Below are 23,233 nucleotides of genomic sequence, written 5' to 3' on the forward strand. Positions count from 1 at the left end.
ATAAACTGGGTATGCGGGCACTGGTATATTCCTTCTAAAAGAACACAGCTGCAAACCTAACCCCATAATCTGATAGTGCATCTCGTTCACTATGTTATGGTTTCATGTAAAGAGTTATTTGAGGCATCCTTCCCCTGATCAGCTCATTTTTATACACACTTCAAATCCATTTTAAACAGCTTTAGTAAATGTTTAAAAAGTGTGTGATAAAGAGATGAAACAAAGCAGGCAATAAATAAAAATATCAGTAACACTCCAAATTGTTTCTGCATGCAAACTGTTTTGAGTTTTCTTTGGTTTGTCATTTCTCCAGTGTGAACAAACCACATACGGAAACCTGCTGACAGTTAGTCCATGATGATGGATTTACAGCTTTTCATTTTAGTATGTGACAGTGCATCCCCTTGATACAAACAGAAACCCAACAGGCTGCTAAGTTCACAGACATATGACAGCTATGATGAAGGCAGTGGAGGCGATGATGGGGCAGAGAAGATAATGATTTCCAAATGAGTGTATAAAGATTGGAAATACTGATGCTCTGTTAACATTTAAACACAATGTGTAACACTCAGTTCATACAGTGTCAACAAATTATTGTTGCAAGTACCTTTAATGGATGATGGTGCACTGAAGTACACATGAAAAGGTAAATTTGATTCCCTTCCTAATCCAGAAAGAGGCCTTTTATACACAGAGCAACTAGAAAGTTCAAGTTATTCAAAGCCTGAATGAAACACGGTCTGGAACAAACTTCACTTTGTTTTACAATTTGTTTTCCTCAAAAGCAAATATGTAGAACAATATGATGTGTTAGGTAAAGCAAGCTGATTTTTAAAAAAAAAAAAAAACAAAACAAGAAAAACTGGCAGCACTTCACAGGCTCCATTACTCGAGAGGACCACATGACACCTCAGCATTTATATCTATATGACTTTATTTTTTCTTGCTATAAACTTCTTTCCATTTGTTTCTCTGTGGCTTCTCTTGTTTTGTTGTTTTTATGTCTTTCTCGCTTATTCCCCCCTCCCCCTGACATTTAAAGGGTCTAGAGGAAAAAGCTGGGTAACACACTTTTTTAATGGCCACTTTATTGTTTTTCCTTTCTCCTTTCAGTGTTCATAAAAAATTAAATAAAATATGAAAATGTTTGTATAAAGAGTTGAAATTTGAACTGTGATACACATTTTGTTTACGCGATCGCTTGACTACTGTTATGGTGAGACCATTCACCTTCAGATTATCTTCATTTATGACACAAAATAACCTTTGGCTTCATTTGGCATCTGTTTGGATGTGGAATGAGTCTTCAGGTGTCTTTACTATTATATATCCAATCTGGTGCTATTGGTGTCATAAATGTTACTTATTAACCCGATATTTATTAAATAATGTTAAAGTGCACCTGACTGTAAATTATCGCTCTTACTGTATTATTTGTTTATGCATCTTAAATTTCACCCCTCCTTGCCTGTCAGAGAGCACGCTGTCATCATTCTCACCTCTGATTGGCTCCCTGGCTTTGGGAGCTCTGTGCCCTCTGCACCTCCTCCTCCAGCCTGGAGCGCTCCTCCTCCAGCTCCAGCAGCTTCTCCGGCGGGTGCTGCTGCTTGCTGACATGAATGATCTCCTGCAGGAGGGCCTCCTTCTCGCGCAGGAGTTGCAAGAAGTCCCGGTCGCGGTCTGCCTCGGCCCGCCCCGACCAGCTCTCACTGTCCAGCTGTGCTAGCTGGTGCTGTATGCTCTGCACCCTGAGAGAGGAGCAGGAAAGGTTACACATGCTGCATAAACCCTTTACATTTTTACATCATAAATTTCATATTCACTTTAAATTCACATGCCATGATTAAGAAAAAAAAAAAGTCTTTCTGACTCAGAACTTCATGATAACAGTTGTGGTTTAAAGCTTACATACACTCACATTCACAACCTCCGTGGCCCCATATTAATATTTTTATGAGAGTCTGCTGAATAAATGCTACCTGCAGCATTATGTACAGCTTCTGTTTACTCTGCACAAGTGTTTATAGCAACACGTACAATCGGCTCCACTTAAGACTGCACATTTGAGCCCTGCTGACGCTTCATGCTGTGATTTATAATGACAGCTTTCAGTGTCTGTAATTTCTGCCCGAGCTACCTGCTGCATCAGCGAGTGCTCTTACAGGTGTATATGATCCAGATGTTTGCTCAGAGTTAATTGGGTTCTCACAGAGTGATTTCTCAGCTTGGATGAAATAACTGTTTATGTGAGATGGATTTCAGACAGAGTGACTCAGTGACAGAGCATGCAAGTTTCCACAGGTCTCCCCCCTCCCTCGCTTCCCCTCCTGATGTCATGGTTGGCACTACAGCTGCTGGGTCACAACAGCAACATGAATCTTTTTTTTTTTTTTTTTTTTAAATGTGTATCGAGCCAAAGTAATAACTCTGAGGATGTTGCTGCTGTAACCTCTTTATAGCTGGAAGACAGTCTGACCAGGAATCATTAGACAACACAAACAGAGGTTTGTTCTAGATTTTCTCACCATCTGTCATTTTTGTGAACTGGGTCATAAAATTTCAACTGTAATTTAATTTTTTATAATAATGACACATAGTTTAGATAAGGCATGACCTGAGTATGAAAGTAAAACTGCCGATTTACTAGCTTAACTACCCTCTCCTATGGCAATGAGCTGGGCAGTCCGCCAGAATAGCATCACAGATACAAATGACCTAAATGAGCTTCCTCGTAAGAGTGTCAGTGTTCAGCCTTAGAGATTAAGTGAGGAGCTCAGTCACCTTCCTGATACAGTCTTCTGCATGCCTGCCAGGTGAGAAGTTTCAGGCATGTCGAACTGGAGGGAGAACCTTTCACAGATAAGACAGACTCACACTAACCACGTGCAGAGACTGGTTTGGCAGTGGGTCAGTGATAGTGGGGAGGCACATCATTGGACAGTTGCACAGATCTCCACATGTTGACCAACAGTGCCCTGACTACTACTGAGGTGGGTATGCAGCCAGTTCCTGGATGATCTAGGTATTAATGCCATTTATGTTCACCTTCCCTGATGTCAATCTGACTGAGAACCTCTAGGACATCATGTATTGGTGCATTATTGCCATAGACTATCCAAGAGATCACAGTTGCAATGACCCACATGTGGGAGGAGATACTCCAGGACACCATCTAACCAGGAGCACGCCCAGAGGCTGGCGGGAGTGCATATAGGCACGTAGGGTTGGTACGCAGTACTGGGACACATGACGACATCAGCTGGATTAGCTTCTGATTTCAATGTTTCACTTTAATCATTGATGTGATTTTGAATCCAGCCTTCAAACAGTTGATGATTTCCACTGACTGCTGTCACATCATCACATTTGTCCTCAGTGAATTAGTGAGAGATGTTCCCTTGATTTCTTTGAGAGAACCTGATATGGTGACCTAACTAACACAGATTTAACCGAAGTGGCCTGGGATGGAGTCACATTTACAGCCCGAATTATTGGACGAACCTGTGCTGAATTCGTAAGCACCCTTTTTTTTAATGTAAGGGAATTCCATGCTTTATCCAATGTTGATTTTGTCAACATATAATTTGGTCTATGCTATAGGGTGAGCTGGGGTATATTTAGCCAAACAGTGTCTATATTAAACCACCCTGCGGAGAAACAGGGTTTGACATGGAGGCTGGCGGTGGGCAGTCCTCTCCCTTTGGCTGTGTGCACAAAGGCAGCACACAGTCAGCAGCAGCAGCGTGGCCAGGCAAGAATGTGACCACCCAGCTCATTCTGCCGGCCAGACATCGCTCAGCAGCCACGTCCACCGGGCGCAAATACTATTCATAACACAAACTCCCCACTGCTGGTGTGTCATAGTAGTACGAATAACAAACAAACAGCCAGGCACACTTACTTTTTCTTGGCTTCCTCGTACTGCCAGTTCAGTTTCACTTTGTCCACCAAATATGAGGAATCTTGGGAAACATACTGAAGAGAAATAAGGCGATGGACCAGATTACACGATACGATCAGATTATTTGGCTTTAGTCATTTCAAATTTATGCAGGGAGTTAAATAAAGTAATACACTCATCATCTGGGATGCTGACTATTAATTTAGGGTGAGACAGGGAGGTGTAGCGGCGTCTCCTACCTCCCCCATGATGTCAGTCTGACAGCCAGTGTCACAGTACTGCTGCAGATTGCACGAGTCACCCACGGTTCCAGTGCTGTTCGCCACCTCGCTGGCCGAATCGCTCACCGACAAGCTGCTTTGGAAGTTAACAGTCAGCTTAGCCAGGCTCTGTGAGAAAGAGGACACGTTATGTTCATTTCCAACTCCATATTTATATTCTTGGACTCAAATAATTCAAACCTTTGGATGATTCAGAGTTTAAAATAATCTTTATTTAACTTATACTGGGATATGTTAGAGATATGACTTCATTTAACCATACAGTCAAGAGTAGAAAAGTGTGTAGAAAAGTTTTAAGACTAAGTTTTTGTTCTTTGGGAACAACGGCCTGCTTCCTTCTTATTCACAGGTGTACTCCGTCTTGCTTCTATTGATTTTCACTGCAAGATGTTAGCGAGACCTGCTATGATGTACAGTTTATGGACAGCGGCACTGTCAAAAAGACTGGAAGTGCATCTGGAGGAGTTGAAGATGTTAAGGCTTTCATTGGGAATGACAAGAATGGACAGGATAAGAAATTATTATAATAAAGGACCGATTAGGTTGAGTAGACTGGAGAGAAAGTAAGAGGCTGAGACAGTTCAGACAGTGGACAAAGGATATTTAATATGGAGCTGTCAGACAGCAAGAAAAGAGAAAGAACTCAGAGAAATTTCATGAGCATAGTGAAGGAGGTACATGCAGAGGGTTGGTGTGACAGAAGAGGATGTTAGGAATAAGGTGAGATGGATGCAGATGACCTGCAGTTGTGATCCCTAAGAGAAGCAGTCGAAAAAAGGTTCAAAGTTCTTTGGTGGTCACCAGTAATTTGTGTGCAGGAAAAACCTGACAGCTGTTTAAGGCGGATTACTGATATGAGTTTGACACTCGTGTTAGACACTGGATAAGACAAATAATCTCCTTTATTATCCAAATATCATACAAGCTGCCTTTTTCATTTTCTCTGTAAAATTACAAAATAATTCTTATTTTTCAGGAACCGTTTGAATTTTCTCTCTAGCCAAAAACAATTGATAAGTTTCAGTAATTTGAAATACACATGGTAAAATCATGTGGAGCTGATTTTTCTGTCTGTGTTCAGACAGCATCACCTTGTGAATTGTTTGTCCTATTGTGATATACCAAATATCTGTGTAGCTCATTTTCTCTTCTTCCCAAAACAGTTTGAATTTTCTCTCTAGCACAAACGGTAGCAGAGTTACGGTCACTTAAAGATAGCTTGGAAAATGCCCCCACAGCCAGAGTGGTAAAAAATAAAATAAAGGTTAACATCGAACCTTCTACTAGAAAGAATAACATAAATACTGAAGGCCAAAGAAGACAAGTCTGGAAAGGTCTGGAGACCGTTTTTTACTTTCTGTTATCAGTGTAATTGTTTATTGTGAATCATGTAGGGTTTGTTTTTATTGAATTATTACAGGGAGTTTTTTGCCAAATTAAAGTTTTAGTTTATGTGAGTAGGTGCTTTAACGTGTTTGTATGATAAACTTTTGATCGTTTGCTTTTTCTTAAATGCCTTGTGTGAAATTTGATTTAAAAAAAAAAAAAAAAAAAAAACATATTAGAAAATCTCGTTGGAAAAAAAGTGTCATCTGCCTCCACTGCATGCTCAAAAATAGATTGTGATGCTGCCAGGAAATGCATCTGCAAATGTGGTCATTATCATCCTGTTACCGCTCGATTATTCATAATTTATTGCTGCATCGTATATTTTGCTTTGCTGACAAAATCTGCAACTTGGTGGGTGATTCAGATGTCTGGAAATGTGCTTTAATAATAGACAATGAGGGGAAGTAGCAGAGGTTAACAGACACTAGAGGTCAGTATCGAACATGCCAACAACATAAAAAAAAAAACAAACTATGAGAACTTCTGAAGATGGCAAGTCAACATGATCTTTAAAGAAGGGGAAAAAAAAGACGGACACCTGGATGAGGTCCTGCCTCTCCTTCTCGCCTGTGCTGATGGCCTTCTTGATGCTACGCAGTTCGTTGAAGATGGCTTGAGCCTCGTCCAGCTTGTAGTTTGTCTGACTGGAGGACATCTTTCTGTCAATCCTGGAAGGTAAAAAAAACAAAAATACACATTTTATATCTGCTAGGACACTCTTGGCTTTTGCAAAGTATAATGAAACTCATTCCTTTGGAAGCTCTGATGTACAGCAGGGGCTCTCAAAACATTATGACCAAGTGGCATTTTACTGTTTGTAATGTGGTTTATTTAGATTTATTTATTTTTTTTAATGTGTTGTTTTGTAGTTTGTTTGGTTTTTTTTAACTTTAAAGTGGCTGTTACATTCATTGAAAGCAAAGGTAACTGTCAGGGTAACTGAAGGCCCATGTGACTAATTCCTTGTGATGGGAGGGCTTTTAGGGCCTTGGAGGACAGGAGAATGGGTTTGTGTGGTGTCAGCAGTGATGTGTACATTCCTCTGATTTTTATAAGGAAGAGCCAGCGAAGCGTGAAAGGGAAGCTGTTCAGAATTACTGGTCGATCTACATTCCCACCTTCACCTATGGCCATGAGTTCTGGGTAGGGACCAAAAAAAAAATAAGAACCAAAGGGCAGAAAAGAGCTTCCTCTGAAGGGCAGCTAGGATGTCCATTGGAGACAGGGTTCAGGAGTAGAACCACTACTCCTCCAAACTGAAAGTAGGAGGAGGTGGTTTTCCCAGCACATTTGATGTGAGGCGTTCCTGGACTTACCAGGAAGAGGGCCTGTGGCAGACTCACTGCATGCTGGAGGGTTTATATGCCTCTCCTGGCTTGAGAATGACTCAATATCCCCATGAAAGAGCTGCAGGAGATGGTGGGAGAGAGGTCTGAGCACAGAGCCCAGATAAGCAGTAGAAAGCTGGTGGATGAAGGGTTAGCCTGCTGTGATGGTAACACTAGAATAGTTAAATGTGAAGAGAAATGCCACCTTGTTCTTGTGTTTTGTTTCTTTATCACAGTATGACATGAACTGTGAATTAATTAAATGTACAGTAGTGCAGTCAGCACTCATGGAGGCCCCATAAAATGTTAATAAGGGCGGTCTTTAACCCACAGGCCACACTCTGAAAGCCCTGGTCCCAGAGGGCAAACCTTCATGGTTTCAGTATTTTTCCTATGTTCCTAAAAAGCTTAAAACCAAAGATGTTTGAAAAGACATCTGCTGAAAATCAAATTCAATCCAACTAATGAACTGAGCTATGAAGACAACACAAGACAAACCAGTTTTTTTATGGTCCGACGGTTTTAACGAGCTTGTGTTCTCTTGTGCCTTTTTGGAGTTACAGCTTTTTAAATTTGCTACGTCTCTAAGTTGCTTTGCTGCACTGTAACAATGTAAAGTTTTCCTTTATGGCCTCCACGGAGAAAAGCTGCTGCATGTCTGTAGCTAACGGGGATCCTAATAAACTAAACTAAAAGGTATATCAGCATCATGTATGTCGGTGATTTTCTAAGGGAGGTTGAGATCGATATATGGAGCCCGCAAACTGACAAAATTAAAGAAAACTGAGCATTATTAGTTAATAAAGATTTTTAAACAATTATTTTGTTTTCTGATAATCATTCTTTTGTCTTTTGTCATTTTTGAGCTTCCATAGAAGTCGATATCAGAACCAAAAGTTTAAACTTATCTTAATGTTTTCAAGCATCTTTGTACATCTTTGACTTTAAGACAGAATAAAACAAATGATTTAATTTTGGACAGTAAAAGTAATAAGAATAAGTATCAAAAGAAGCACAAGGATTAAGAATGAGAGCTAATCGGCCGTACTTAACTGTTATTGACTGACTTTTCTCAGCAAAGCACCTACCTTTACTTTCCTATTTCTATCTAAAGTAGTTTAAAATTAGGAATGAATCTCTCATTCACTTGCACAACAAGATACGGTGCTTTGTATTGGAAAACTTGTCAGTGGTGAGTAAAGTCAAAATAATCAGATGAACATCTGAAGTCTTACTGTATTGTATTCATGAATGAGTCAAGTGTTTCTTTAGACTGTGGTTAGTTATGAAATACTGAAACTGCATGTGACAGACTGACATAAAGGCTCAGTTTGTTTACTTTCAACAATCAGTAATGGTTTGGGCTCTCCCTGATTTAGCAGGTGAAATCTCTGCGTGAGTTTATCCTACAGATCATGACATTAAAAAATAAACAAAAACATATCACAGTACACCAAATATGACCTATCTGCGTATTTCATCGTGCTTGCAGAGTAAATCTTCTTGTATCCCTAGTCTCTGTGTGTGTGTGTGTGTGTGTGTGTGTGTGTGTGTGTGTGTGTGTGTGTGTGTGTGTGTGGGGTTAGGTAGGTGGTTGGTTGGTGGGGAGCTGGAAGAGCACAGGACCGTGCCTCCTCCGTTAGTGGACCTGGCACGTGGCCTCCCCTCTCGCCACAACCCGCTTCCTTCACTCTCCTTCAACAGCAGGTACTGTTCATCCACCCGACCCTGCCTCTTCCTCCCAAAACAAGCCCTGCTTTGTTCCCCCCGGCCCATTGGCAGGGCCGAGGAGTTTATAGGTTTATGTGTTTAGCAGAAAACAGGACACTGCCCACCCTTCTGTGCTTGCCTGTATTGAACCCCCCCACCTCCCCATGCCGTGTGCTGTACAGCATCACATATGCTTACATTTATTTAAGTTCAATTCTTAGAGCTGCTGATTGTGATGTTGGCTACAGAAACAGGTCAGAGAAAGCATGTGAAGCATCCAAAAATTCAGAGAAATTCATCAAGATAAGATGGAGAACAGATGAGACGTCTGTATGCCAAACTGTCCAAAAGATTAAAACTCCTAACTCCAACTCCTGAATTCTTTAAGTCGAGCAATGAAGATTAAGGAGCAGGAGGCCTCAAAGCAAAACAACAGTTTTTGGTGTAATCTGATGCGACATGGCGTGGAGAACAATTAGCTATATTGCTTACAACAGCTGAGATTGGCGAAAGAAAACAAAACAACAGCCGTAGGGTTCCTCATGGCCTAAGCCCTACCGGGTGACCCAGAGGGAACAAAGGGACGCGCACACACACATACACAAAGGCTAAGAAAGACAAACACGCACATGAGCACGTATACACACACGTAAAAAAATTCAAGAAGAGGATGCGTCTCCGTTTTCTGCAAGCTGTGTATTCTCCTGGCTATTCTGGGAATCACTTGAGTTGTGTATTATCTAAGAGATAAGGGACTCTTTGCCAGGACTCAGGAAGTGCAGAGGAATTTGCTGCCAGATATCACTGTGTTTTTGAAACTGCTTTCAAGCCCACACCTCCCCCCCTTTTCACCCCGTCCACCTCTACCGCCCCCCCCCTCTTCTCCATGGAACAACTTCCTCTCCAGGCTGAGCCTTGGCTCTCTGCACTCCACTGGTGCATCCTCTTCCTGAGGTGGAGTCCCCTTTTCCATCAAAAACTCCCTCCATTTGCCTTTTCTGAAACATTCTCTCTTTTTTTTCCTCCTCTCAGAGGTGGAGCTTCTATTTCTAACATGAAATTTGGAGCCGCTTAGAAATGTTCCCAGCACAGGAAGACGCCATGTGAATGTGTCTTAAAAACAACAAAAACTAGAAGTACAATAAATAATAAAGAAAAGTTACTTTAAAACACGAAGTGAAAAATATATTCCTATTAACTTAAATATCATCTTTTTTTTAATAAGTCAAAGGCCTTTTTGCTTCAAATCTTTGAAATCTGAATCAATCTTCTTAGTTAAACTAAATCATGTCTAAACTGTGAGCAGTAGAAACTGTTTTAAAAGATTATAATATTTAAATTTGAAAGCTCAGTTCAACAATATAGACAACATAAAAGTGTGGCGAGGAAAGCAAAAGGGTTTTAAAGGAACCTAAAGGATGAGACCAAACATGCAGTGTGAGAGGGAATAAAAAAGGGAAAAGGCCGCTGGGTGGGGAGCAACAAGGCCGAGAGTTGTAGGAAGGAGAAACGCGGCCATGGGAGGAAGGGTGGGCCTGGGACACACAGAGGCAGAGGAACACTCACTCCTGCAGGGTCTCCACTCCCATTTCCTTATACTGCAGCTCCTGCTTCACCTGGGCCAGCTCCTGCTTCAGTCGGGAGAGCTGCGGACAGAAGCGAGCACCGGGTTAGCGTGGCACACAATGGGCTTCTCTCACCACCGACACCGGCCAAAAGTGCCAAGTCACGACTATTCACATACAGGAATGCTCAGCTATGTTTATATAGAGGACCGCGCGCACACACACACACACACGCGCACACACACACACACACACACACACACACACACACTGAGGCGTTGTGCGCTGAGAGGGTTTAGAAAAATAGTAATCTGTAATTGATGTGGTGGTTGTGAAGTGTGACCCAGTTAAAGACTTTTTAAAATATTATTTTAATATGAAATAGGGAAAGGGAACTATTTCAGAGTTACAGAGGGAACGAGAATTTTAGTTTACCAAGTTTGGAGACAATTAAAGGTTAGAAGAAGGCCCGTAATACAATAAATAGGGAGTCGAGATTTTTTTTTTTTTTTTTTTTTTAAAAGAGGCATTATTCTAATTTATCTGAGGTTTGTTTAATTATTTTTAAACACAGAAGCAACAAAGTAAAAAAAACTGCAGTTCTTCTAATGGCCACTTGAGGCTGACTCCAGAAGCGGGTCAAAGACTACCATGTTACAGCAGAAATAAACATGTTTAGAGCCTGTTTCAACAAACAGGTCCATATGGATAGTTTCCCCTAAACCTCAACTGCACAGAAGGTCTTTTTTTAAACAATTCACCTATTTGAACATATTTTGGGCACAATGTTAGGGCTGTGGCTGCTTTGACTAAAGTTTTCTTGCACTAACAGCTACAGCTGCGAGCTGAATGCAGTACAAACACATTGATCTTACATCTGGCTAATGAGATCTTCCTGATTTAAGGGCCCTTTTTTTCTCCTTGCAGTCATTTCTTCCTCGGTGTGTGCACAAATTCATGAGGGCGACATCGATAAACAACACAGATACCATTTCCATCCCATAAGTAAAACCTAGAACGATATTCAGATCCTTACAAGGAAGATGATGTTGCTTTAAACAGGCTGCCAACCTGTTCCAATAAATATTGTTCATATCTGGGACAGTGTCAGACTTTGCTTATCCTGTAGCCTACACAAACTGTAGTTAAGATGCTTTTGATGAGGTCATGCCATACTCCTATTAGAAAGAATAGCTATTAGAAAGCAAGCATGAATGCTTGTGTCAGTATCCCAACATGCTGACAATGGGAATGTTAACAGAGTGGAGTTATTACAGTTACCACAGTGCATGCACTCATTGAAATGAGGTCCGCATATGTAGAAAGAATCTCTGTGAAAGAAACAGTTCAGTCTTGAGACCGCTCTAAATTCTCAGTTCCACAAGTTTTTTCTACTCTTGGCTCTCTACGAGCTCATTGAGAATAACACAGCTACACCCGTATGCTGTTAAAACCCTCAGTTTTTAAAAGACAACCAATCAGAAGAAAGTCTTTTTTAAAGTGGGAGGGGCTAAACAATTCATTCCAGAGCGTGAGCTGACGGCAAAGACAGTATAAACAGGGATGAAGCATTCTGCCTTCTTTCTGAAGGTGACCAGATGGAGGATTATCTGTGTTATAGAAAGGAGACTCAATGTCTAAAAACCCATCAATCACAAGTCGTTACCCAATGGATGAGCATTTTCACGGTCAGACCCGCCCCTTAAAATCAGATCCGGTCTGCTGCAACCACAATGGAGATGGACAAAAAAAGCCTCTCATCGAGGCTTAAAAAAAAGTGACATGACAGTAGCTCGATCCACCTTTCATACTGTCTGTGGGTGATAAGGTGCACCAAGGCCCAGTATAAAATAAACCAAGATCACTGTAAACAGTAAATCATGTAAAGCTATGCTTGTAGAGTCCAAGAATAATAACAATATTGAGAGGGAAATGAACACGTGTATCTTTTAAGGTCATATTAGTTTTTAAATAGTGGCTCTAAATAGAGAGTTACAAGTGGATACAAGAGGTTCCAATCAGTCTAAAACTATTTCTTTGATTGCATCGATATTACTGTAATGATGGTGGTCGCATAAATTAATCCTAATATTTAACACAGACCTTCACTGATTACCAGGAAATTTGAGTTATCTGGTCTTTAATCACTGTAAATACGTTTATTTATGGACGTTGCCTAATATGTCAATATAATCTTAAAAGAAACTCAATTTCTTTGATTTGTCAACAAATTTCTACAGTAACATCAAAATTACACCTTACTCAACACTTAAAATGTTGTTCATGCAGGAAAAACACCCTCGCCCATATGACTGATTAGAGAGAAATGTCCTATATAAACCCATCAGGGACCTCAGCTTGACCCCTTTATGATCTCATCCTCATCCTCCCGAGGCCCCAGGCCAGAGCCACAGTATCCTGTAGGGGCCACACCCCAGCCCCTTTCTCTGCCCAAAAGGGCCCCTCACTGCAGCCCATTGTTCTCCTGCGATAATGACTTACCCGCTCTCGTCTACAGGCTATTTCCATTTTGATTTGGTCAGGGTCGTATTTCGCGTTTGAGGAGGAGCCAGAGACCGCTGTGTGGACACAGAAAGAAAAGCAGACAGGAGGTTAGAGTTAGTTAGCCGTGATGATTTTAAGGTGTCATCTCTCAGATGCCCCCTGGACACCTTGTGTGTGACAGCTGGCAGGAGTCAGGGTTTATGGGTGGAGGTAGTTAAAAGGGAGGATTTGGAAAATTTTCCATAGACCTGCACCCCTCCCAAAAGTCTTTAAAGGGATATCAGCAGTAATACATGTCCAGACTAGATAACTGGGTCAGCCAAGGTCATGTTTGGTTCCCATGAGAGCTTCAGGCTCATATTTTTCCTCATCCATTTTCATTCCTTTCTGTTCATCTAACTTTGTGCATCTTATTATAAAACAAAATATGGTGTACACTATCAGACGACTGAAAACATCTGTGCGTCTTACTGCTGGTGATGGAGCGATTGTCCTCAGAGAGCTCGTGGAAGAGCATCATTTCCTGCTGAGCCAGCTCCAGTCGCTGCTGCTTGACCAGGTATATCTCCTTCTTGGCTTTGAGGGCCTCCTGGGCCACCACAAGGTACTCCTTCAGCATGTGTTCCTGCTCCTGCCGCCATTGAGTCCGCGGGTTCTCAATCTGGGTGGTCTCTGACAGGAGGACAAAAACAGGAGTCAGCAAATAATTCCACAAAGACATGTGAAACTACAAACTATAAGTACAGTGTATTAAAATTTAGTGGGCTTTCACTCTCCCAAGTTATAGTTAAAGTATTTTTAATACAAGTTGCATTTACTCATGCTTATTTTTTATGCTGAGGGGACAAAAGCCAAGTTAATGTACTCACTGTTAATGTGGTCGATGTAGTAAACTCCCACTTGTTGGTCATAAACTTCCTCCCACCCGAGAGGCAGTTCATCTCCAACACAGTCGGCAAACGTCAGCGGTTTGGTGATCCTGAAAATTATTGAGAATATTTCAGTGCAAACAGTAACCTGCAATAAAGATCATATACAGAATAAAAACATGTATCCTGCAAACTCTCGCTTCTTTTTCAATATCAAAACACTGATCAGTAAATCTCACTACTTCACTACATTCCCATCCCGTTTAGTTACTCTCATTTAAACATTCTCCTCATACAAATACATTTTCTGCCTCATTTATTATGTACATACAGTAAAATGGTGTGTTAAGTTCTAATTAACAAAAGTAAACTTTCATTCTTTATGTGTTCGTGTGGTCAAAAGACCAAAACAGTTGATAACATGTAATACAAGAAAAACAACACAAATCAAAAATGCAAAAATGTGTTTTTACCTTGTAAAGCACTTTGTGACACATGTCTGTGAAAGGTGCTATATAAATAAACTTTACTTACTTAACTACTTACTTACAAAAATACACTCCAGAGAAACTGGCATAAAAAACATCAGGTCATAACCTGAAATGCACCAATCAAATAACAAAGTTGTTCGATATACTATAAGTGGTAGCCAGCAGGTGAACCCTACGTGGTCAAAAAGCTACATTTTGCACAAATTTACCTATGACCTTGATACAAAATTTTGCATAATTAGTGTTTAGAGCACAATTTACATGCCATAATACCAGTATGTGTTGTTTAAGGATGAAAAGCATTCTTAAACAGATCATATGCACAATACAGTCCATGACTCCTCTTCACCATCGCTCATGACCCACTACCACATGTCAATAGCACCTTTAAAAATATATTTACTTAAAAACATTGATGACATGTTCAATATTTGTTTTACCCGCCATAGAAAAAACAAAACAAAACATGTCTCTCTCTTCCCTGACAGATTTTAGACAAATGAATGTGTCAATCATGAGCTTCAGGAGGCTTTGGAGTCAGATGTAATGACTGAGTCAGTGACCTTCACATGTTCATGAATTTACATTCTATTTGTGGAGGGGGTGAGTATGTGCATGTGTGTACATGCACATATTTTCTTGAGTGAGTATCCCTTCAAGTACTTTATTTGTGACAAGTAAATACCTGAGCAAAACAACCAGCTGACACTTTAACGCATCATTACATCCTGTGGTTTAACTCCACATCCATGGACTGCAGCTAGTCCTCGCCCCACTCCACTGGATCTGTAGAGCAGAACAAGGACTAAAACTGAAAGTCCAGGACAGAAGTCTGTCTTGAGTCTGCACGACCTGACCAGAGAACCCAATGGTAATTAGAAACACAGGAAGGAAAGATGCCACAGTCAGGTGACTATCACCAACTGCATTTAATAAAATTAAAAATAAAAATAAAACTAGGTATGCAATTTAGCTGTGGCTAAAAGTGAACACTAAATAACAAACATTGCTACAAAAAACTAGCTCCAGCTTGGGGAGGATTGCTGCTACATAATAGCTCAGAGTAAAGTGGAAGATTGACAGACTGCAGCACTGTAGTGGCATCTGTTGTGGCGAAAAGAGAAAGCTGAATGTCAAATTGAAGCTGTCAATCCCACCTTCAGCTATGGCCATGAGTTACTGTCATTGGCTGAAAGATGATCCTGATAAACAAGTGGCAGAAATGAGTAGAAGAAATCAAAAGGGATCAGAGGTTTTTTCATAGTTGCCTCATCTTTTCCAGCTGTTGCAGCATCTTCCACTCTGTAATCTGAGAGTCTCTGAGTTCCTTTACCAATCTAACACTGAAATGGTGGCGAGGGCTGACCCACTCGTACACCCATGTACGTGTACCTGTGTGCCTAACAAAAATCAATAGCAACAATGACACCAAAGCAGAGTGAATGCCAGCAGATGTGACATCATATTTACCATGCATCAATATTCACAAGGGCAAAAACAGTGACCATAAACCCAGTGACCGACCCCCCCCCCCAAAAAAACCAAAGAACAAGGGCAAAGCAAATAACAGCCTGACACATGATGTCTACTACCCTAAAAAAAAAAAAAAAAAAAAATCATATCAGTGAGTCATGGAGCAGCGGGTTTGATGACAGCAGTTCATACAGTAACTAATTTCCATCGAATCAGCACAAAAGGAAAAAGGAGGACCAGCAACCACCACACTATGCTCACAATGCAGACAGCGCATTAGTCCTGATCCTGTTGAGGTATGCATACAATGAGGGGATGGCCCAGAGAGAGACGCTGAGACATTCTGCACAGCATTCCTCAGAGCAAACTCACTTCACCAGATCTCACTTCCTCATTTCGGTCAAAGAATTGGCATTCAGATTAAGAGCCAGTTGATGAGTCAATGCAGAATTAGCCCTTCGCTCTCATTGAAGTGACATAAAAACAAGGCGTTCTAACACAAACAAAGGTGTCCTGAATCCTAATTGATGATTGGTTGCAGGAGCTTGCCTCTAATTCAATAAAACCCCTATGCTTTTCACATACTTTTGATCAATTCTGCTGCTTAAGTGCAGCTCTGCATGTGTTGTAAGTCAGTATTAAACGTTCAAACATGTGTTCATAAATTATTAGTTAAGGAAGCCTAATATTCAGCTGGGTAGGCATTGAGTTTTCAGATTTGGGGATTCTGTTTTTTCAATGCTTGATATCCCTCTCACTGAGAGCAGTGATTATCATGCTTCATTTCACCTCACTGTTGCTAAATTAGCAGCTTTGACACTGGATTTGGCCAATTTTCAAATGCCTTTCGACAATTTTTTTTTCCCCTGCAGAAAAGGGTTTTGAGAGGAAAAAAAAAATCTTCACAACATCTTGATGTCCTGGAGCAGGAACATCAGTATCTCTCTCTCCCTGATGTGTTTATTAGAAAAGCTTCAGAACGTGAGGAAATAAAGCTGATTTCCAAAATCACTGTACATGTAGCCAAAAATCACAGCATAGCCGTTGTCTTTAACTCATGTATGATGGTTATTTACTGTTTATTACTATGAAAGTTAAGAAGCAAAATGGATTAGTAGAACTGCTACTGGCAACATTTTCTTTGCCTCAGTTTCACAAATGTTTTTTAAATATCAGTCCTCACAAGAGAAGCTGAACCACTGAAGTATTAGGTGCGACATACATTTTTTTCCTTATCACTGACCTCTGCTTTCTACAAACACTGACCCAACAAAGACCCAAATATTCCCCTTTGAGAACCAGAAAATGGCTTCAGTCAACATTATGATGCGACAATACAAAGTCTAGTTTACTAGATTCGACCGCTGACTGATCATGGCCAATCATGGATAGCAATGTATGTTTTATAATATTTGCGATGCCTGGGGTATTTTACAAAGGGATTTATTATTTTTTTCAAGCAGAACAGCTTTAGCACATTCACTGTTCACAATACTGTCTGATGAAGCACCTGAATAACTTTTTCCTGACAATGACAAATCCGAGTGTTACACCAAACACAAAAGTGAGAAGAAAGGGAAGCTGACAAGAAAAATTTCATCATCAAAGCTTTTGAGCTGTGACTTGACCAATTTGCAATTAAACGAAATTATTACAGGTAGCAGGTGTGAAACGCCTTCAAACTGCTGACCTTTTACATGTGCTTTACACGTAGGATTACAGGTGAGTAGATCACTGTCCTGGCATTTGTTTGGTAGGATACTGCTTTTCTAGTCTACGAGCCAACCATTTATATTCACATGCTGTTTTATTTTACACACTTTTAATTTACTTTTCAATCAAGCATCAATCAATGCAATAGCTATAACACCTGAGCCACACCTAGCTGAACCATTCACGGTTTAAATAATGTCCACACATGAAGAGGTCAAACTTTGACTTAGACTAGATGATTCATAGATGAATTGTTTGATCATATTTTCTTAATCAGTGGCCTCTCCTAACTAGACACACTGGCACAACTAAGACCCAAATATTCCCCTAAAATAAAGTGCACAGGCCTGCAGCAGCTTCACAAATAACTGCTCAAATCTACCAGAGGCAGGCTGAAGCAGGGTTAAAAGGACTCTCACATGAACTATGTGCACTGTCCTGCTGCCAAACACCAGGACAAGGCAAACAAGAGCACACTCCCTACCTGCTCCTGCTTTAAATGTTTGTTAAAGGTAAACAGACACCAACTGCACTTGTAAATACTTAAATAAACACTGACTGTAACAAAGCTGTCAGGTTTCATGTGCAGAAAGGAACTGTAGGAGAAACAATGAGACAAAAAAAAAAAAAATCTATAGTAACAAAAGCAACGCAAGGTTATATGAAGAGCAGCAATAATGTATAGTAGTTCTGCTTTATTTTGGGTGATTTGAAATGGTCATAGAAACAGAACAACCACAAGAGGCTTTGGATGGGAAGCTATGTGACATCAGAGGGAGGTTAGTCCTGGACTGCCCTCTGACCTCCCTGGGGAGACTAAGAAAAAAAGAAAAAAGGCAGAAGGGAAAAACATGTCCTCTCAGAGATCTGAATTTCTGAATGTTTGGTTTGTTACACGGTCTTGTGACAGCAGCCTCTGTTTTTCCAAGTCATGTCTTAGTCTTGGGAGAGTCTGTAACCACTGCACAAACTCGCACAGAGGAGGGACACACAGCAGCACAGAGCAGGAGACGGCCAATGTGACAGCATAGATTCAGCCAAAAAAACTGGACAACTGAAGCTAGCTGTGTGTAGTAAGTCTGCATTTCTTTTAACCAGAAGAAATTTTTATGACCTCTTCTGACAGTCAGCCTCAGTTGACACAGTGAAACAGCTGTGCCTGAATAAAGTGTGAGAGATTTAGGTCGGGACGTTTCCTGCACGGGGAACAAAAATGAGACACACAGTCTCACAATTGTAAAGACTCCATTTGGTTCAGGCCCGTGGTTCCCACGTGGTACACTGAGGCACACTAGTGCTTCCAAAAGCACATTAAAATATGCTTGTTTTTTAGTATTTAAATATTCAATCATATAATCAAATTTCAATTTGTTGACAGCTCTACAGCAAGCTGTTGCACCTTGAAGAAAGTCCAGGTGTGCGGTGTGGTTTTGTGACAAATGCGCAAAACTTTGGATGGTATCCTGTATGCATTCATTCCCATACAACGGAAAAGTTTAAACCTTTCTTCTGTCAAATGGAAATCCATTTGCACAGGAATTATTACAGAGTGACACACAACAGGCTCGGACAGCAAGAAAGATGCAGCAATGAGCTGGAGCGTGTCGCCTTTCTGAAGAAACTTGTTCATGTTGGCACCAAGCAAGCCACACAGACACGTGGAAAGCAAACCATTCAGATCAAAACTTGGCCCACCTTAAAAAACAACAACAAAAACAACAACAACAACAACAACAAAAACCCCACTGGATCTGAAACAGAGGCTGAGATGGTTTGCTTGATTGTGCTAAATGGGCTGATATAGCAGTGGATAACAAACATGATAGTGGAGCTTATTGCAAAGTATAAATGCAATCCAACTTTTTACAGTAGCCAAACAGGGTTGTTCCAAAGGGGGGGGGGAAGAAAAAAAAAAAAAAAAAAAAAAAAAAAATCACTCAAATGCTAACTTATACTGAAAATTACTATCACTACTGGATTAGATGCTCATTTCCAACAATACTGACATGAGCAGTGGCGTCTTTGCCTCCTCTGGCTGACAGCCACACGCCCCCTCCCCTCACCAGTAGCTAGTAGTTACCGTTCACAACACCGAACAACACTTTATGAGGAATTCCAAGAGGTCAGTAAAGCTCCCGTTTCACCAACGCTGAAGCAGTGAAACATTTATCACAAACATTAATCTGTTTGTCCCAGATTGAAGCTGAGGAAAGTCTAGACGGCAGCCTAATGTCTGGTGACCAAGAATTTGTTTGGCACAGATGTGAATACAGATTTGCCTTCACTTGGGTTTTCCCCTTTGGTGCTCCATGGGCACACAATGTGTGAAAATCACTGGTTTAGATGATGGTGCAGGAGGCAGAACACAGGACCTCCACTGCTCTGAAAGGTGCAATCAAACTTTACTAGGACGCTGATATGGACTGCATCAGAGATCTGCACTCAGGGATGCAGAGCATGTGTGAGACAACCAACGGGATGCTTTACCCACCCTGATACTGTTTGGCTGTTTTTAGGCCCAAGCACTTACTTCTATAATAATCATATTCCTATAGGATTATTTTAGAGTTGCTACAGGATTACACTGCCTGCACAGCAGGTGCTCTCAGGGACTTTTATGCAGTTTTTAGCCAGTGTCTCTCTCTGGATGGCAAAATCTGTCTATGGGTTGGGCTGTCCATCAAATTTGTTCCAGACTGAAATATCTCCACAAGTACTGAACAGATTATTTTAACTACATCCAAAATCTCCCAAAAATAAATATCAACCTAAGTGACCCCCTTAAATTTCCTCAAGCTTTAACATAAGGTTGAAAACTGGTTGCTTATAGGTTTTCGGCTTTAAATACAAATGAATTGCCTGTTAAGTTGAGCAGCTCATGTACCACGTTTAGCCAGACAGACCAATTCTCATCTACAGTTTCTAGTAACAAAAAGAAAACCAAAGACATTAAAGAACTAAAACAAAAAGTACATAAATGATAAAATGACCAAATGATGAATTAGACTAATAACCACCACATTAATAGCCACATATAAAGCCCAGTTTGTCAGCACGGCAAAAAGGTTAATTATGAAGGTGAACGCAGTAGGGGTATACGTGCATAACATCAGTATTTTAGGAATGCCATTCTGAGCAGTAATGCTGACATTAACTCATCTCGAAGCTGAGATGACTACATCCTCTCATCCTCCCCCAACAGGACTCCTGTAGACCAAGGACTGGTTCTATGAAACTTAGCAGACATCAGCTCTTTACTTTGTGGATGTTTTGAGTAAAACTAACAGGAGCCATTGTTTTAACAATTTGTCAAAAATCCTTCATTTCCAGTTTCTGAGTCATGGTTTGTTCTCCAGTTCCAAACTTTGTGTTGACTTAATCTTAATACAAATCAAACTAACAAATCTCAATTCATCACCTCAGGTTTTGGAAACAAATAAATGAGTATTAATCAAATATCAGGAGAATCAGGTTTGGATAAAGTTCATACTTTCACTTTCTTACATGAAGCAAACAGCAGAAAAAGGCCGACTTTAGATGTGTTCGCACTACTGGAAATACCCAAAGTTGTTTAGGCGAGGGAACTGTCTGGATGGAGCATGGAGACTGCACTGGACATTTGGACCTGTGTTGGTTTATGTCTAGAAATGTTCAGGAGAACAATATATGTGAGAAAAGCTCTATAGAAAGTAATTGGTATAGACATAGTTCTTGTCACAAAATTAGCCATTTTCTTCCAGAAATGAAAAAGAAAACAAAGAATGACCAAAAATACCAAAGAAGTATTAAGACGAGAAATAAACGAGCGCAAACATTTTATAAAAAAAAAAAAAAAAAAAAAAAAAAAAATACTCGCATGCATGTTGAAGCTTTGTCAGCGGTTAATGGTTTGTTCTAAAGCATTACGCATTCTCCAGGATCCTCTTTCAATCTAAGCGGAAACAGAAAATGAGACATATCTGAAACGGAAAAAAATAGAGGCTGCGAGAATGACAAGCATGTTCAGCTGTGGAGGAATGAAATGCTGCCGGGCTTGCTCGTGCACCGCAAATTCTCAGCAAAATATATTTAGTTGTTGAAGACATTTGCTAATTCTAGAATAATCTGTGCCATCCTGGATTGTCCCAGAGGATATTTCTATCTGTAGCGGCGACGGCCTGCTGCATGGGAAAGGCATGTGAACTGAAGTCCGGGCCACCGGACCACGTCTAGCTGGGTCATCACCACCAGCTTCTTAGCCTTTGTTTCGGAGCTGCAACAATTAAAATTCTCCAGAAAGAAGTCTGCGCATTCCACTAAAAATAACACTGCCTTCATACATTTCTTTACGGGACCTCAGAAGCTGGATTTAATACCCTGAATCTGGGTTACTATCCTTCAGCTCGACCACAATGAGCTCACTAAGGTTTGACAACCACATGTTTTCAAGAAGCTAACAACAATTCAAAGGCTCTCTTGCTGCTGCCGGTTTTTATTTGGTTCATAATACAGCTCATAATAAATTAAAAAACATACAGCTCATTACGCCAACTTTTTTAATACAGACAGCCCCAAGCAGTTTGGTTCACTATAAATGCAGCAATGTTATAAAACAGCCAGTCAGCCACAGCAGAAGAATCAAATCAGAATCACGAAACACTTAATCAGCCACTGAAAGACTTTTATGATCCCACAAACCTACTGCTGAAGTCTACAAATCAGACCAGAGGAGAGATCTTTGCACAACAAGCACTGCTCATTGGACTATGCTTCTGGTTCAACATAACCAGGTTTTCTTTGTGTTTGCCGTCTTAAGAAAACCTAAAACGCCACGCAGAGACATTTCTTCATTATTCCAGGCTTTCAGCCTTTGACACCACTTCAGCTTACTCTTCTTACTTGGTTAAAAATGGACTGATGAAATGCCGCCTAGTTTAGTAAGACATTTGATGAACAAGTGATGAGATCTAGAAAATGTAAGAAAAGAAATACGGCTAAAGGTAGCAGTGGTACTGGCAAGAAGACCAGAGAATGGAGTTGTCAGAAACACACCGATTGTACCACCTGGTCCACTCTCAGCACCGGTGTGAAATTTCCAACCTTATGGATTTAAAGATAAAGGCTATTCATTGCATCCAAGTGTGACACTGGGGGAAAAATGTAAATCACTTTGGGTTGTGGTCTGATTTAAAGGTGCATGCATGCAGGTTTTGTTTGTGTATTAAACTTTTTTTTTTTTTTTTTTACTACCAACGTTCAACTGGACAGTAAGGCAATTTAAAAATAATCTCTTTCCTAAATCTTTTTGTTGTTTCTAAGGCTGTTAGAGGTACCAAGGGCTGATTTTTGTGTAAAGGATGTGGGTCAGAATTTCCATGAAAATTTAAAGGAAGTGAATCTTAGGTTGGCTTTCCTCTGTGCCTCTCTTCTGGACCTAGCTAGTCAACTTTAACCTACAAATGGAATGGAACCACTCCATTTCTAGGTTAAGGTTGACTACTTGGTGGTCACTATACCATTTGGTGAAAGATGCCAAGAGACCGATTTCACCCAGCAACCACCTGGAGATTACACAGATGCGGCCTTAAGAACACAGCATTACCAAATCTTCATTTATACTGTAGTATTCAGAGCTGTAATTAGAAAGAGCTACTTCAACATTTTTAGCTAAGGCGACATTAAAGCTAAAGCCCCGTTTCATAAAAATGAAGCCCTCCAAGCCTTGCTACACAGTCTTTTAGCTTTCAGCTTCAGCAGACGAGCCCCGTCCATGTGTTCAGGCGCTGTCTAAATGTGTACAGAGACGGGGATCTTAGGCTACTTATAGAGACCTATTTCTATAAGTTTCAACACATAATGGGAGAACCGGGTGTCTGTGCGTCCGTCTGTCTGCCAGCTGCTTCAGGCCTCACTGTGAAACGCTGCACCAGACCCCTCTGACAGTCTGGGCATAAATGACAGTCCTCCCAAAGTTGTTTTCACATTTCTTTTTTAACACAAAGGAATTTTTGAGGCAACAGCACTTT

General features: G+C 40.6%; 1 protein-coding gene across 4 annotated transcripts in view; it reads right to left on the reverse strand.

Annotated features, from left to right (window-relative positions):
* wwc3 (WWC family member 3) overlaps positions 1-23,233 on the reverse strand; it is a 45,213-nt gene that overhangs the window by 11,939 nt on the left and 10,041 nt on the right. For all 4 annotated transcript variants that reach the window (XM_031753585.2, XM_039606848.1, XM_039606846.1 and 1 more), the window contains 8 exons: positions 13,552-13,661; positions 13,154-13,354; positions 12,680-12,756; positions 10,179-10,258; positions 6,113-6,242; positions 4,144-4,293; positions 3,905-3,978; positions 1,503-1,751 (listed from right to left, as the gene is read on the reverse strand). In XM_031753585.2, the coding sequence (XP_031609445.1) occupies positions 1,503-1,751; positions 3,905-3,978; positions 4,144-4,293; positions 6,113-6,242; positions 10,179-10,258; positions 12,680-12,756; positions 13,154-13,354; positions 13,552-13,661 (1,071 nt within the window). The remainder of the gene's footprint in view (positions 1-1,502; positions 1,752-3,904; positions 3,979-4,143; positions 4,294-6,112; positions 6,243-10,178; positions 10,259-12,679; positions 12,757-13,153; positions 13,355-13,551; positions 13,662-23,233) is intronic.

This window comes from Oreochromis aureus, linkage group 23 (genome assembly GCF_013358895.1).
Source record: "Oreochromis aureus strain Israel breed Guangdong linkage group 23, ZZ_aureus, whole genome shotgun sequence".
Lineage (NCBI taxonomy): Eukaryota > Metazoa > Chordata > Actinopteri > Cichliformes > Cichlidae > Oreochromis > Oreochromis aureus.